Source organism: Apodemus sylvaticus, chromosome 13 (genome assembly GCF_947179515.1).
Source record: "Apodemus sylvaticus chromosome 13, mApoSyl1.1, whole genome shotgun sequence".
Classification (NCBI taxonomy): Eukaryota; Metazoa; Chordata; class Mammalia; order Rodentia; family Muridae; genus Apodemus; species Apodemus sylvaticus.
Genome location: NC_067484.1, coordinates 92,510,145 through 92,528,131, shown reverse-complemented (window position 1 = coordinate 92,528,131; position 17,987 = coordinate 92,510,145). Strand labels below are relative to the sequence as shown.

General features: G+C 43.5%; 1 protein-coding gene across 5 annotated transcripts in view; it reads right to left on the bottom strand.

The window, feature by feature from the left end:
* Osbpl1a (oxysterol binding protein like 1A) overlaps positions 1-17,987 on the bottom strand; it is a 187,096-nt gene that overhangs the window by 153,158 nt on the left and 15,951 nt on the right. For all 5 annotated transcript variants that reach the window (XM_052201461.1, XM_052201460.1, XM_052201463.1 and 2 more), the window contains 3 exons: positions 7,805-7,916; positions 1,526-1,611; positions 326-470 (listed from right to left, as the gene is read on the bottom strand). In XM_052201461.1, coding sequence (XP_052057421.1) covers positions 326-470; positions 1,526-1,611; positions 7,805-7,916 — 343 coding nt within the window. The remainder of the gene's footprint in view (positions 1-325; positions 471-1,525; positions 1,612-7,804; positions 7,917-17,987) is intronic.

Genomic DNA, 17,987 nt, shown 5'->3' with positions numbered 1-17,987 from the left:
ACTGGATGAAAGGCCATGACAAGAGGCTCCTGATAATCCACCCTGGGCTCTCCTTCAACATTCTCTAATTCTGTAGCGGTGGCAACCTCACAATGTACGACTGTACAAACAACAACAATAGATGACAGCTGTCTTTCCTGGATGGGAGGAATATCTTTCTCAACACTGGTCTCATTTAGAGTACAGAGTGCATTACTAGCTAAGTCTTAAAGGAGAAGAAGATGCCATTCTTCTACTTTTGTGAACGTACTTATGTAAGCAGGAGACCATCCAGTGTAACAATGGAGTTAAAGGACCAAGGGTTAACTGTCACCGGCATGCTCACCATTCTTGTTCTTCAGGCTGGGGTCAGCTCCACTTCTCAGAAGCTTTAGGACGCACTGCTTGTGGGCCCGGTAAGCTGCACAGTGCAAGGGAGTATTTCCTAACTGATCTGAGCAGTTCACATCAGGAGGATTGGGCCTGCTGAGCTAACACAGGAAGGTGATGTGATTATACACCAAAGACAGGCTTCCCCTCACAATGTGCAGAAAGGCTCCAAGCAGAGCCTGCAAACAGCAGAGATGGCAGGTCTGCAGACTATGCACTGTTGGCTCTCTCTGCAGCTGACCCATGCTTGTCCTGAGCAGGTATGAGATCTGAGGTCTATGTCCTGGTACCAAGCACAGCAACAGTGCTGCCCACCAACACCTCACATTAAGATGTCACTAATTTGCTTGTTCCCAACAGTCTTGTATTTTGTACTCTTGACAGCAAAACTATAAATCAAGCACCAACCAACAGTCCCAAGAACTAAATCCGAGATGCTAGAAGTGTAAATGTCAAGGCTCTGCTGAATTTGTCCTTCCCACCTTACTGCTTCAGCAATCTCTATAGAGTCTCCATTTCAAAAAAATTTAAAATGTTGCAGGTACTATACTTAGAAACCAAAGAAATGCTTTCAAGTGAGCTAAAATAACTTTAAAGCAAATGGCAATGCTTCAGTCTTGAATTCAGAACAAATTTAGAGTCTCATATTTAATGAGACCATGCAGGGGATGGGAACAAGAAAGTAGGTCTCCTAGGAAGAAAAGAAACTCAGGCAAAGCTGCCAGCTTGCTTCGCTTGCTCTAGGCCCTCAATCCAAACACTGTCCCTTCTTGGTATGTTCAGAATTTACTGTTCGTCAAAATAAGGAAAACTTCCTCTTTGACTGGATTCTGTAATTTTTTTCTTATTTTAAATGAGCTTAATTCAAAAAAATTAATTTTCTTTACCTAAACTATTTACTATGAAAAACTGGATTCTTAATCATCAGGGTTTTTTGACCGGGGTAAGGAGATAAATCAGAAATCTAAGACCTATCAGCATATGAACCTCCTAAACTATTCCCACCCTGAGTTGCTGGGCACATGTATATCTGTGTATAATCACACTTTTCTTCTAGGGTGACAATAAGAGGTTTTCTCTCACAGACACTGAATTTTGAAGTTAACATTTAAGGGAAAAACCCTCCTCAAATATAAGAAATAATGCTTCTTGTTACCAGAGCTGATACTTCAGCTGTTCTTCCTTCTCTAGCTGCTCCTAAAAGCAGTTCTTCAAGCTTTCTTTGTTGAGTCCTTTCCACAGCTGCAAGAGAACAAAATATATCGTAATCTACGGAGTGGTTCTCAACCTTCCTAATGCTGTGACCCTTTAAAGTAGCTGTGTGACCGCCAACCATAAAATTATTCCATTGTAAGTTCAAAACAGTAATGTGCTACTATTATGAATCTTAATGTAAATATCTAATATGCAGGATATCTGATGTGTGAGCATTGGGGTGGGGAGGGGAGGTGTGACCTACAGGTTGAGAATTGCTGCTCTACAGCTAGATATGATCTGACTGGAAATTCATTACAAAGACATCAAAGGACCTGAGTTGAGTTCCCAGCACTCACACTGGACAACATACAACCATCTATTTACTCCAGCTCCAAGGGATCTGACACCCTCTTCTGGCTTCTATAGGTACCCACCATACATACATGAAACACATTATACAGACATACACACACACACAAACTCATATAAAAACAAATACTTAAAAAAACAAACAAGTTGATAACTGTGTAGAAAAATACAAATGTTTGAACTGAAACTCAAATACTATTAGATTTGGGAGTTCAATTCAAAGGCACTAGGGATTTACTCATTATAAGACTGAGCATAGGGGTAGGAGAGATGGCTCAGCAAGGAAGAGCACTGACTGCTCTTCCAGAGGTCCTGAGTTCAACTTCCAGCAACCACATGGTAGCTCAGGGCCATCTGTAATGTGATCTGGTGTATTCTTCTGGTGTGTCTGAAGACAGTGGCAGCATCCACACATACATAAAATAAATGAATCCTTTAAAAAAAAAAGACAGCATAAACAATTACAAACTTTTGATAACCAGGGTTACTCAGTGTCCACTGTCTCGATAGCAGCACAAATCACTCATGTGTTTTCTAATACAATGCAGTAACACAAGAGACAAGCTCACCTACTTCGTATTCCTGCCCCATTAGATGTCCTGTAACTAATCACATGGGCCAAAAAACTTAAGACTGAAGGACATTCATGTAGAATGCACAACTGTCTTTCCAACCAGTGCCTCCTCATGCACATGCACACACACACACACACACACACACACACACACACACACACACTTACTGAGATTCATGCCTCACTGTGGAGTTCTGCCAGGCTGGAATTCACTATAAAGAATAAGCAGGCTACAAACTTGAGGCCACATTCCCTTCCTCAGTCACAGCTAACCCCTCTTCAAAACAGTCAATAGTACATAGAGCAGAAGGTAGTGTGCTGTGTCAAACAATAGAGACTCAGAGATACAACAAGTACAATGTGAAAGTATGCATTAGATCCAGATTGGGACATGTCATGTGGACAGCTGACAAAATATATATATATGAAATGTGCATTATGTTACAAAAGGCTGAGTATTCCTTATCTAAAATTCTTTAGTTTGAAAACAGTGTTTTGAGTTAAAAAAAAAAAAGTTGTAAACTTTCAGAGTTTAAAATTTCAGAGATTTTTGTTTGCTTGTTTCGTTTTCTAGATTTTGGAGTATTTGTAAATTTTACTGGTAAAGTGTTCCTAATCCAAAATTAGAAATACTCAAAGGCCCTTAACTTTTTAGGCATTATGGCATCCAAAAGTTTTAGAATCTGGAGCCATTCCAATTTCAGTTGGGGATGTTCGGTGTGCATTAGATCTATTTCTTTTATGGTATATGTGTGAGCATTTTGCCTGTATATATATATATATATATATATATATATATATATATATATATATATATATATACTGCATATGTGTATACCATGTGGGTGCTGGGATGAACTTGGGTCTTCTGTAAGAACAGCAGGTACTCTTAGCAGCTGAGCCATCTCTGTAGCCCATGATTTGTCAACAAGTGTTGCATTTTCTGATATTGATCATTATAGAGCCAGCCTTTGGCACTCATGGGCTCTGTCTCTGGGTTTAACCAATCACAGGTTTAAATGAAATAAAATACAAAGAGTCTGTTCTCAGCATCATTCCTTGCCAATGTTCCCAGAGTACAACACAACTGCTTATACAGCATCACACTGTCTGGGCATCATGCATACTCCAGAGACTATTAGACTGATTTTCCATGGGGGCATCAGTACTGTCCAGTGAGGACAGAGGAATTTTTTGCACAAAGGTGCTGAGACAACTGGTACTTACACAGGAAAACCCTCCCTCATAGCATATGAAAGTTTAACTCAAAATGCAGCACAGGCTTATCAAAGACAGAACTCTTAAGACAGACCATCTTTGACATTAGACTAGACATCCCAAAACAGAAGAACAAAGTGGGGAGGGAAGCAGACCAAGGGTTCCTCATCACTCAGTCAACAATATGTCCGTATCAAATTGAACTTTTTAAAACGTGAAAAGGCAGCCTCCAGAATGTGAGGAAATTTTTAAAAAATCATTGTGTCTGAAATGGACTTATATAAATAGTTCATAATAAAATAATTTCTGTATACTTTAAAGGCATATGGGAGGCAACCTATAAGTTCCACAAAAAAAAAAAGATACCATTTTATAAAAGACATTTGGGTATCCATGTATTTTAGAGTTCACAGTTCTAGGATTTTCAGTTCTAGGATTTTAAGATCCTACAGGCAAAACCCAAAGATTTTGGGGGTTTCATTGTGATTATATAAAAAGATACCCATCCTTTTGTTGCTGTTGTTTTTTCGTTTTTTGAGACAGGGTTTCTCTGTGTAGCCCTGGCTGTCCTGGAACTCACTCTGTAGACCAGGCTGGCCTTGAACGGGGAAATCCTCCTGTCTCTGCCTCCCAAGTGCTGGGATTACAGGCGTGCGCCACCACGCCCGGCTATTATTGTTGTTATTACTTCAAACATTATGTCCTGATTGTAGTTTTCCATTCTTCCTGGTCTCTCTCCCACCTCCTTCTCCCTGAGATCCACATCTCCTCCACTGAAAAAGGAGGAGGAGGAGAGCAGGAGGAATATCAGGAAGAGGAGAAAGAGGAGGACAAGAAACAACACCATGGTATAACAAGTTACAATAAGACTATGCGTAAAACCTCATGTGAAGGCGGGACAGAGCAACCCAGTATGATGGAAAGGGTCCCAAGCAAAGGCGAGAGTCAGGGACAGGGAGTCAGGGATACCCCCACTCCCACAAGAACACCAAGCGACTACAACAGTGTTGTACACAACCATAACAGAAGGCCTAGTCCGAGCCACACAGGCTCCATGTTTGTCACTTCAGTGTCATGAGTCCTATGAGCATTCCTTAGCTGATTGTGTGGGACGTGTTCTTGCGAAAACACCTTGTTCTTAAGAGACATACTGAAGTGTCTGGAGGCAATAATGTCATTCGGCATGCAAATTTCTTTCAAGTGGTTAAACAACAACCATCAGAACCAATTCGGCATCAAATGATATTTAAAAGATAAACGAGATAGAGGCAAGATGTTTATATGCATAATCTAAGTGAAAGTCAAAAGGCATACAAGTAATCATGTAATTATTGTTAAACCTCTCTATAGTCTATGAATGAGAGAGACACACACACACATACACACACATACACACACAGAGAGAGAGAGAGAAAGAGAGAGGGGGGGGTAGGAGAGGGAGGGAGAAAGAGAGAGAAGCTCTTCCTCACTAGAGCCCTCTCCCTGAATACCCTTCATGGAAAACTCAAAGCTTGTTTCAAGTTGACTCACCCCTGTGGACCGAGATAAACTCTGTTGTACCCAACCTCTGGTCCATTAGCTGGCTATGGTTCTACCACAAGTAAGATCATCTCTCTCTAAATACCATCACTTTAGATATTTAAGTGTGCATACCTCTATTTCCTGTCTCTATGTTTTCCTGTTGTCTAGTTTCTAGTCTACCTATCATCATGGTGAAATGTCCCCAGCACTTTCTGAAGTCTGCAAATGGCGAGTTAATGCTGTCTACAAGTTGCATTAAATCTGGGGAAGGCTGTGTGGATGGCCCTAGTGATGCCTGTATTTTGATGTTAATTCCACTTTCCCAGGAGGGACTGTCTGGACTGAGGAATGAGTATTCAAGTGACTTCTTAGGAACCTTCTCCTGAATGAATGAAGTGACCATTCACTGGGCGAGTAGGTGGTGCTTCTAGGTTGGACAGAGGAAGAAAGGAAGCAGGAGAGAGTTAAGGATTTTTGGACAGGTGAGAGGGCAAGATATGGCTACTAGTGTCCCCCGGCCTATATGGCAAATCCAGAGGATTTAGATTTATTATGGCGTACAAGATTAGGCTTTAGTTGTTGTACCCAGCGACTGAGTTACCATTGATTCTGATCTAAGTTTGCGTGGTGTTTTCCTTCACGTGGCAGCTTGACTGGGTTCCAGAGAGAAAGGTACAGCATGGGTTTGCCAGATGTGCACCACAGAGGCTATGGGGGCTTTGAAGCGTGAGGCTGGTGTGGTAGAGACCCACCAGTGGGAACTTAGGGAGCTGGGTGGAGAGAATTTGGAGCTCTGAGTCAGAGTCACCATAAGAACTGGCCGGCAAGACCGCCAGGGCTGAGAGTAGTGGGTAAAGCGGGAGAACTTGCCATCCTTCTTTAATATTTCCCACAACAGGAGGTGAGCTCATCAGTAGAGCATCACTTGATTAAGTCTCTACCTTCTATTTCCCAGGCTAGGAACACATGATCTAACAAATGACATTACCTGTGAAGTCATCTAAGCCCTTACTTTGCACAGCTTGGGTTTCAGAGGAGCCTTAAGAGCATGTCTTGACAATTCCCCTATCAAGTGTCCACCTGTCAGACTAACCCAACCTTCAGTCTATCAGAAAAAGCCCAGTCCTGGGTTCCCATGACAGGTCAGGATCAGAAACAGTTATCGCACCTGTCAATAGATCATAATGTGTTAAAGGGCAAAGACCATATCCAATATGAGCCAGGAGCCCTTCCATCACATGCTACAGTGACAGGTAGAAGAGAAGTGTAGATCTGGTTAGTCACTGAAACCAGTGAGGTCAGGTGAAAGCACTGACCTAAAGATGTGGGACAAAATGTCACTCTAGAAGAACAGCTAGAAGAAGGCAGCTGGATGTGACCAGTGCAGAGAAAGATCACTCCAAACCCACCAATATGTGCAGTATGTGTTGATAACAATTCTCTAATAGGTGCCAGACAGTTGCTATTTTTGTAACTACAGAATAAGCAAAATTTCAATTGATTAGAAAAGTGTTACAAGCGAGATTGCAGATTTCACATGAATAAAAGTATCAATAATTACAGTTACAAAGTTAACACCCTTAAATACAATGTTGTATCACCCTTCTTTGAATTGCAAGAAAGAGGAACAGGACATGTGTGAAGGCACAGCTGTAATTTTCAGACCTTATGTGCAAAGTAGAAATTACCTGGTCTAGCCTTACAGCAAAGCCTGGACTATCAAACACTAATCCTTTTACCTAAGCGTGGAAGTGGCTTTGTTTTAGACTGTAGTGGAGAAATTTCTCTGCACTATTCAAGGCTCATGCATTTTCTGAAATGCAATTAAATCTCTGGTGTCCATAGCAATTAAACTGATCCATCAAGAAATGAGTGTTGGTATTAGAGCACCATGGGGCCGTGTGGAAGCCAGGGCGGAGACAGAGATCTGCCGTGTGGCATGGCTGTCACACCGCTCTGCTCAGCAGCACCTCGGCCTTCTCCCAGGCACTCTCCTTACTGTGCTGCAGCAGCATATCTAAGCCACATCGTTTCGTGTCTGGAGTATCTACCCCTCATCTCGTTATGCTTTGAAAACATATTTTTAGCCTGCTATGTTCTTTTATAAGTGAAGATTTTAATAGTCATGAAGTGAAGGCTACAGCTTGGATGTGAAATGTTCCCCAAGTCTCTCTTATCTGAACATTTGGTCCCCAGCTGCTAGCTGTGTTTTGGGGGGCCCTGGAACCTTTGAGAGGTAGGACCTCGCAGAAAGCAGGCAGTTAAAATGGCTTGGAGTTTCATAAGCAGCCCGACTCTGGCCCTCTCCCTGCTTCCCGATCCTCCACAGTAGAGCGCAGTTGCATGCTCCAGCGCCACGCAGTCACGGCCATGCCATTAACCCTTCACATCTGTTAGGCTGCTTCTGTCAGCTACGATGCCACAGCAGCAGTAACTACCAGAGTGAGGGAACAAGCAACACACAAGCAACAGCTCTGAAATGACCTCAGCCACAGAACGGTTTGCAGTCACCCACACTTTCTGCCTTCGCAATGATAAACCAGACGCTGGGCTTACCTTCAAGCATGTTTCTGATTTCTTTGTCATGGGTGACTTCTTTTGCTGTCTGTCCACTTCCATTTACAACTGTAGTATCAGCATTGTATTCTAAAAGAAGCAATACCAGCTCCTAAACAGAGAAATTATTTTAGTTGTTGCTAAGCTACTAATTTATTATATCACAATCCTTTTTCAAATTAGTGACTGCTGTAATTTCTAAAATGGAAAAAATATGTCAGAATCTTCATATCAAATCAATTATGCTTACAAAAATTCTGCTAATAACTTATAAGTGCTTAAACAATTCCCAACCCACGATCAATATACAGCCAATTTCTTTAGTTGACCTTTAAAAGTAAATTATCTAGGGGCTAAAGAGACAGTCCAGCAGTTAAGAGCACTTGTTGCTTGTGGAGGGGACCTGGGTTCACTTCCCAGCATCTACAGGATGGCTTGCAACCATCTGTAATCCCTGCTTCAACAGGTACGGACATGGAATACATGTTTGCATGCAGGCAAAACATTCACACACATAACATAAGAATAAGTCTAAAAAAAACTTTAAAATAAAATCCAGTTCCTTTATTAAAATAATGCATGATTAAACTAGTTATGTAAGCAAACAAAATCATAGTTGAGAAAGAATTCAGGATATTCATTCATTTCTATAAGGCCTGATGAGAATAAGAATTTCTTGAACACTTACATTTTCATATGGTAATTTTAATACTTCAACTATTTTTTAAAGTGGACAGATTGATGGGACAAATCACACTGAAAGAAGTTCATACTGAAACAATTTCCAGAAGTCAATATTCAGCAAAGTAAATACTACTTGGGTTTACCCTGCATGATTAACGTTTGTAACTTCCACATGACTAGTAATGGAGTAATAACACCCGTCGACAGCCCTGGAACAACACGCAACCTTCCGCGGTGACACGGAGGACCCAGATATCACATACACGGCCATACCCTAGAATCCCCACTCCAAGGGAGGGTGACCACATTCACCCTGAAACACAGAGAGCGAAGTAAGTCCTGTCAGGCCACCCTACGCTTTTCCTTCTTCCTTTAAGGCCATAAAATCTCCTACATTATTTTTAAGTATTTATACAGTAGAGGTACTTAAATAATGTTTGAAGTATAACAAAAATATATCTACTATCTTAGTTACTATGTGACATTTCAGCCTATTTCTTTTCAGATAGAGTTCCTCCGAGTAAGTGTGGGCCTTCCTATGTAGCCGAGGCTGGCCTCAAACAATCCTCTTCCCTTGCTTTTTCCAGGACATAAGGACACAGGAGACACATGGGGAAACGGTTAGGAAAAGCAGCAGCATTCTAGTAAAGGAATTTTAAGGATGCCAGTATTTCATGTCACAGAAGAAATGGTTCATGAAAACATTTCATGTGAGAAAATGAAGAGCCCAGAGCCTGGTAAAAACGATTTAACAAAATTGTGGTAGTGGCGACATACACCTTTAATCCCAGCACTTGGGAGGTGGAGGCAAGCAGAGTTCTGAGTTTGAGGCCAGCCTGGTCTACAAAGTTAAGTTCCAGGACAGCTGGGGCTACACAGAGAAACCCTGTCTCAGGAAAAATAATTACAAATCATGTATTTGGCAAGAGACTTGTAGAAGAACATACAGAGAACTCTACAACTAAGAACTAAAAGGCCAATTTTAAAGTGCAAAGAGGAGAGTATAGCAGTGTCTACCTGTAAACCCAACACTGGGGAGGCTGAAGAGAAAGAAAGGATCATGATGAGCTCACGACCAACCTCAGCTACACACTGACATCTTCTCTCAAAGACCAAAAGAGAAATTTTTAAAATAAATAAATAAGGTGGATGAGATAGCATTTGATCAATGTGAGCTGCTCCTACCAGAGACTTCCTAAATCAGGCTCCAAGTTACTTAGCCAGCTCCAGGGGTAGAAAGCAAACACTCAGAAGAAAGAACTAGTATCAAAATATAGATGTGCTATCCAGAGTCATAATTAGAACTCCAGAAGGCACCCCAGGGACTGGTGTCTGCATTTACCCCACTGAAATCACTGAGCCACCCAGAGACAAGTCAGGGACTATTTCACTGTCTCACTCAGTACGCAGCGGTGGCTTATGTTTCCAGGGGCATTACAGAGTAACTCTCCTTACGGATGAGAACTTCCTGCAAGCCCAGCTGTGCTGTTCTCTGACGCATCCAAGGCCACCTGCCTTCTGTAACACTGCAGATACAAAACAATTCATCGTCTTCCTCATGCCTCAAGAGCTGGAATTCTTCCTCTAGTCCTGAGTTATATCCCTGGTGACTGAAGAAACACCAACTGCACCTATGTTCCCTCACCGAGAACCTTTCAGTACCTCCCCAAATTCTTATTATTTGCTTTCCTCGTGTATTCAACACTGTGAAAGGCCAGACAGAGAAACTATTCTTAGATACCAGGCACTGAAGGGAGAATGGAAGGGATGGACATCCTGTAGGGGATGGACACCCCACCCCCACCCCCACCCCCACCCCGCATGAGGGATTGGGAAAGGTGCTGTGAAAACCTCCTTGCAAAGACAAGGTTCTGACAAAACTGAAATGGAAATCATGATGCTCAATGGGACAGCCCCAGTCTAAAGGTCAAAGTGGGATTTCTAAAAGGCCAGGACAATGCCTGGGGGAGGAAGCTTAGGTAAAAAGCAATGAGCACATTCCTCCTCCTAAGGATAGAAGGCACGGAGAAGTAACTGAGCACCAATGCAGATACCGCAGGGGGCTTCCGAGTGGAGCACGGGGAGAGTGGAGCACGGGGAGAGTGGAGCACGGGGAGAGTGGAGCACGGGGAGAGTGGAGCACGGGGAGAGTGGAGCACGGGGAGAGTGGAGCACGGGGAGAGTGGAGCACGGGGAGAGTGGAGCACGGGGAGAGTGGAGCACGGGGAGAGTGGAGCACGGGGAGAGTGGAACACGGGGAGAGTGGAGCACAGGGAGAGTGGAGCACGGGGAGAGTGGCATGGGGAGCCCCTCTACAGGTGCAGACATCAGAGGCCTGAAGCAGCAAGGCAGCTGACAGAAGGACCCAGATGCCTTAAGAAAAGCATGGGGCGGAATCACAGGTCCTAAAATAATCCCCTAGGAAGATCAAATGAAGCCAAGGGAACAGATTGGTTGGCTGAGGTGGAACACTTCCAAAGAAAAGAGAATGTTAAGGAAAACAGGGAGGAAGGCCTCTAAGGAAGAACCATCAAAGCAGCCAGAGGGAGAGGCAGCAGGAGACAGACTACAGACTCCTCCCAACGTGCTCAGCGTGTCAGACTGCAAACCGTGAAAATAGAAACCCCAAGAGTTAACGAACCACCAGCGACACCCCAGGGAATGCAGCTAAATGATGGCACCAAAGGACTGGAAAGGGTGCCAGGGAAGTTGAAAGGAGTGGAATTTCTTCAAACTCCTCCGGCTCAAGGCAGGCTCGGTGCCCGCACCATGTAGAGTGCAGCCCTTGCCTCATACCTACCACCTCTCCGTCTTCTTCCCCCCCTCAGCCCTCTGCTCTCCATTCCTGGTGTCTCCTCCCTCAGTGCAGAGAAGGGAGGCGTTCCATTTTTCTTCCTATGTCTGAACATTTATTCATAAATAAAGATGTTTTGCCTCACATATTTCTGGCCAAGAAAGCACTTTGAGCAACCTGTCTAATAAGTCAGAAGACAACGTCTGTTTGTTCTGGTCTCACGTCTCAGTGAATGACCAGTAAAGGTGCGGACTGTACAATCAAGGTCCCAGGGAAGCTAACATAGTCATGTCCCCAGTTGCCCTAATCCCACCCTGTGACCCGCTGATCCCTTATGATACTGTCACCATCACACAATTCATTTCAGGTGGAGGAGAGGAAAATCTCACACCCACAGTGCCTCTGAGCAACTTTCTATGGAGTAATTCACATCGCACAGATCTTACCCGGAAATGGACAGAATTCTTTGCCTTTCGTATATAGGCTTACAGAACTGTGCTGTCATGCACACTACCAAATATCAGAACATTTCACCACTCTCAGGAATCAGACAATCACTTGATCCTTTCTCCGAATGCCCTAGCAACCACTCATCTACATTTGGTCGCTATGGACGTGCCCCCTGAACGTTTCTTGTTTTTTTTAAGATTTACTTATTTATTATATGTAAGTACACTGTAGCTGTCTTCATACACTCCAGAAGAGGGCATCAGATCTTGTTATGGATTGTTGTGAGCCACAATGTGGTTGCTGGGATTTGAACTCAGAACCTTCAGAAGAGCAGTCAGCGCTCTTAACCACTGAGCCATCTCTCTAGTCTATGAACATTTCAATGAAGGAAACATACAGCGTTTGGCCTTATGTTGTGTCTCCCTTCAGCCACGGTTCTGATTGGGTGTGCAACCCCTCCTCTGTTGCTGAGAGATTTCTGTAATGCTTGCCAGGGCACCACACAGTGCTTAAATGTTAGAAACTGATGAACATTTAGGCTTTTGGGTTTTTTTTTTTTTTTTTGTCTGTTATAAATGATGCTGCTAAAAATATCATGTTCATTTTTTAAAACTCTACTATAAAGTAGGTTGTAAATTTAAAACACACACACACACACATTAACCAGACCCAAAGGCTATAAAACTCGATGAATATTTATAAATTAGGCATTTGGAAATTGTAGCACATCACATTGGATTTTATGCTCTCGTTTATTATATGTTTTTCTGAATTCGTCCACTACTTAAAATGAAGACTCCACAGCAGAGTTATAACTGGAAGAACAATTAGCTTTAGTCCACTTCTGCAGCCCATGTCCACTACCTGCAGTCACTAATTTAAACACTCACAAAACTGTGAGGTATGAACTACCATCCAAGCTCTGTTTGAAGACTTTAATACATGTGTTACATATTGGTAAGAAACAGATGTAGACTTGTGTACTGTGTAATTCAACAAAGCTCATGCCATCGTGGCAATGAACAGCATGTCTTACTCAAGTCAGAACTGGACAGGACTGACTTTACTTCTGTAACTGGCTTTAATAAATGGAGACTGCTGTGTGGACAGCACCTACTGACTCCGTCTTCTGGAAGGGACTGGAAAGCCAGGCATCTGGAGTAAGTTCCAGCCAGCCTCGGATACAGTGTGAGACTCAGAAAAGGTTGGAGGAGGGAGCTGGGTACTTCCCGGCTCCATGGAGCTACGCCTGAGTGTGGCCTATAGAAACTTTAAACAATTCTCAACAAGCTGGGACCCCAGGCTTGTGACTTCTGTGAGCTCTGCCAACAACCCAAATGAGCCTCCAAGTGGCTCTAAGCCTCAGAAGGGAACAGTCCCGCTAGTGCATTGGATTCAGTCTCATGGCACCCTGATCGGGCAGTACAGCTAGGCTCCATTGAGTTCCCCACTAAATCTTTTTTTTTTTTTTTGTCAATTTTTTTATTGTCTTTTTTTTTTATTCAATATATTTTTTATTTACATTTCAAATGATTTCCCTTTTCTGGCCCTCTACTCCCCGAAAGTCACATAAGCCCCCTTCCCTCCCCCTGTTCTCCCATCCACCCCTTCCCACTTCCCTGTTCTGGTTTTGCCCTATACTGCTGCACTGAGTCTTACCAGAACCAGGGGCCACTCCTCCGTTCTTCTTGTACCTCATTTGATGTGTGGATTGTGTCTTGGGTTTTCCAATTTTCTAGGCTAATATCCCCTTATTAGTGAGTGCATACCATGATTGATCTTTTGAAACTGGGTTACCTCACTTAGGATGATGTTCTCCAGCTCCATCCATTTGTCTAAGAATTTCATGAATTCATTGTTTCTAATGGCTGAATAGTACTCCGTTGTGTATATATACCACATATTTTGCATCCATTCTTCCGTTGAGGGATACCTGGGTTCTTTCCAGCTTCTGGCTATTATAAATAGGGCTGCTATGAACATAGTGGAACACGTATCCTTATTACATGCTGGGGAATCCTCTGGGTATATGCCCAGGAGTGGTATAGCAGGATCCTCCGGAAGTGATGTGCTCAGTTTTCTGAGGAACCGCCAGACTGATTTCCAGAGTGGTTGTACCAATTTGCAAACCCACCAGCAGTGGAGGAGTGTTCCTCTTTCTCCACATCCTCGCCAACACCTGCTGTCTCCTGAATTTTTAATCTTAGCCATTCTGACTGGTGTAAGGTGAAATCTCAGGGTTGTTTTGATTTGCATTTCCCTAATGACTAATGAAGTTGAGCATTTTTTAAGATGCTTCTTAGCTATCCAAAGTTGTTCAGGTGAAAATTCTTTGTTTAGCTCTGTACCCCATTTTAATCAACTAGTCACTAAAGGAGAAGCCAAAATCTGGAAGTTAAAATCTTACACGATTCCCAGGCTATTCCCAAAATGGTTACTTTTCTGAAGTAATTGTTTTCTTAGGAAAGGAGAACCATTAAACACAGCACGAACTGTTTGTTACATGTAAGGTCTAAGCTGATTGACAGACAAGAAGTGTCATTAGGACCCTTTGTTGAAAGAAATTAAATATCGCCCCAGGCCAGGTGGGCTCAGTGTATACCCTGGGTCCACATACGTAACTGGTGGCCTTCCCCGGCCCCTCTCTGTCAAATTGGGGCAGACAAATCGGTTGTTGCTTCCATGACCTTAAAATTGCCTCTTTCCAGCCTCTAGTCAAGGCAAACCATAAGCCATACCCTATGTAGAAAAGAATGGCAAAGTTAGTGCCATCTTTAAAACCCAAGAGAAAGGGCAGGGATCTATCAGCAGGCCACCGTGCAGCATGTTCAGCAGGCCACCATGCAGGCTCTGGGTTTCATCACCAGCATTTGGTGGCTAACAGTTTCCTCCTAGACCAAAACATTCCATCCTACAGGAAGCTCTTTAAATAGCAACGTAAAGAACTCGAAATAGTCCCTGAAACCTCAGGACTTCAGATGGTCCCTAAAACTAACCAGATTCACCAGCCCCCTCTGCTAGAGTAAACAATAAAAGGCCGAGTCCCCCTCCAACAATTGCAAAGAGGACTCAGAGCAGACCAGCTTCCTAGAAGCAGCAGGTATTAGCCGAGCACCTGGAACAGGCGTAGAACGGTCTCTCAGAAAGGACACTCTCCAACCTGTCGAGCTGCCCATAGCCTACACACTGCGTGCCAAGTCCCCAGCTCTGTGAGCTGTCACCCATGCTGGAGTGGCCTTCAGTGATGCAGCTGTCTGAGTCATTTCTGCTTCTGTAAGGAACCCAACAAATACCTCTTTGTCAAGCTGGACTTTGGTGGTATGTATATTCTGCTCTGTGGTGAGCTCCCTATCTGGGGCAAGAAGACAAGTGTGCTGTGTCTCCCCAGAACAACGGCCATCAGACACTGACATCGTGGAGAGGCGAGGAGTCATGTAGGGGTGCACTGATGGCACCTCCTACCACATTTCCACATTGGTCACATGTCCGACACAACCATGGACACCAGATGCAAAGTAGAGAATGACAGGGGGCTTCCACAACCCAACCAAATACAACAGGCTCGCTGACAGCCACTCAGTCTCATGTGCTGCTTGCTGGAGAACGGGATACGTAACACGGAGTGCACAGACACCAATATGGAAAGCCTGCTCTTTCCTATCCCAGTCAGGACAAAGATGAAGGGCACCCTGCCTCGCGCAGATAGCGGTACACGATTCCGGCTCTGCCTCATCCACTGGCATCTATGGAGCCTCCCGGTAGTCTATCTCATCAGAGAGTACCGTTAAGACAAAACCTAGAGGAGCTGGGGTCCATCTTAGGAAGAATCAAGGGACCTTGCCTATCAGTCAGTTCTTCTCAGACCAGTGGCTAATGCCAGGATATTTTCTCAAGAGCAAATAACAGGTTGACAAGGTGGTATTTTAGCCAAGCCTGATGACCTATGTTCCCTCCAGGATTCACACGGTAGAAAGAGAAAAACAGTTCTGCAAGTTGTCCCCTGACTTGCCCATGTGCCTCACACATACAAACAAATAATAGATGGGGAAAAAATTTAAAAGCAAATATCTGGAAATACAGTCCGGAACACCTACCTAGCATGTGTGATTCTGATTCAGCTCCACGCACACACATGTGTGCGTGCATACACACACACACACACACACACACACACACACACGAATTAGTGTCAAAAACCATCAGGCAAAAATAGTCACCATAAAAGTTAAACCTGATCATCTGAAAGAAGAACACTGACCTAGAGGAGACATCTAACTGACACGATATGAAGCTTTGCAGCCTCTCACTCGCCTGTGCTACCTGCTTATCCATTTGTTGTTTGGGGCAGGGACCTTCCATGGACTCCTAACTGGCCTGGAATTCCTGGCCCTGCCTCTGCTTCCTCAGGGATAGGATTACAGACATACATCATCACGAGAGCAAGCAGGCCAGGGTAGTGAACGGAAGGGTAACCAGGGCTGTGAGCCTGAGTCGCACCCCAGGAAACCTGAAAGGAAAGGTAAAGACTCCAGAATGGACGACAGGCCACAAGGAGCTGCTTCAGTTGTATATCCAGAGAACCCATGGTGCAGCGCCCTCCCACAGACCTGGAGAGGCACGTGGACATCCTGAAGCTGCTGCCCCTCAAAAGCATGAAGAAGTGACCCTAAGCTAAGCTGAACAACCCTGGCTGTGGGAGAAGCTCTGTATTGTTGCCAGTCCCCTGGAGAAATAAGACCTCCCACTGCTGGTTTGGGGAGTGGCCGGGAGGCAGGCTTTTCCAGCAGCAGCTACAGAACATGACTCCAAGGTCATACCTCCAAAGTAGGTATCTCCAATACCTAGCAGGAGGGACCACGGCTGTAAGGCGCTGCTCCTCCCCAGGGCTCTGCCCGTTCCTGACACCTCCACCCTTCTACAGGAGTGATCCCACAGTCCTGATCTGCACCTCAGCTGCTTCCCAAGGACAACAGGCAATGTCCCCCTCTCTGGTTACAGACAGCTGGTTATGGAGAAGGGAAACACCATAGTGGTGGTACAGGGGAACCCTTACATATACTTCAAATCACATATCACTCTGTTAGGATATACAATTCCTAAGGGACAGTATATGGAAGAATTCATTTAAAATTTATTGAATTCCAGTAAAAATGAAGGCCAGTGTCACGATCCAAACATTTACTATACTTATTATGTCACTATTTTAAGCAATTTACAAAAGATATAAAAACTCTAAAATTATAAATGTCTCTGAGAAATAAAGACAGGAACAAATGGCAAACAGACTGAAAGAATACTGTTATGCTGGTTTCAAGCACAGGACACTAGGGGTCGCTAATATACCAAGAAAAGATGTTCATGCCTTTAATTTTGGCAGCTGAATTTTATTTATTTCAGAGTACAAGGATTTAAAAAATTTTTACAGTAGGCTTTTTTAACTCAGTATTTTATTTAAAATCACTTAATTTCAAGTTTATAAGATATTTAAAATTATATTCATGATAAAGATCATAAGATAATTTGTAGTTTTGTGAATGCAATTAGAAATTAATTTATCTAATCTAATTATACTTAATTATCACATATATAAGCTTAATATTTGAACATAATAGAACTGTTATTTTAGCTAAATGTTACCTGATCACAGTTGGATTTTTAGACTAAGGTCCAATTTAGCATGATCACATAATTAGAGTTCAAGAAAATCATAGAAATGCCCAAAGTGTGAACAGTTGAGTACAGAGGAGGAACTGACTGCCTCTGAGTGATCGGGGTGGGCTGAGATTCGCACAACATTCATGCAGGACAACATGAAATGTGCTAATATCTTGGGAGCAATCTTGGCAAAGCCTCATTGTAGGGTTGAAATATACACAGCAGTAATTCTAATGCAGGTTATAAGATGAACTGGGTCAGAGAAACCTGGCAAAGGAGAGCCTCCTGCCAAAGGCAAAGAGTCAGGACCTTGGGGAGACTCACCTCAGAAATGGGTAGATATGGATCATGAAGGAAGAGAAATGGAAACAGAATGTTCTGACTTCCTAGAGAAAGATGAGACATCCAGGGCCATGAGGAGGAATCATAAGAAGTCACACCTAAGGCTCAGCAAGGGTCACACGATGTAAGGGAGGCGTCTGTCTCAGCTATAGTAAAGGTTTCATATCTGGCTTACAAGTGTCAACTTACCTAACAGGCAAGAAGGGGTTCATTCAGAACGCCTGACATGCAAGGAGTAGGTGGTGACTGACCCAAAAC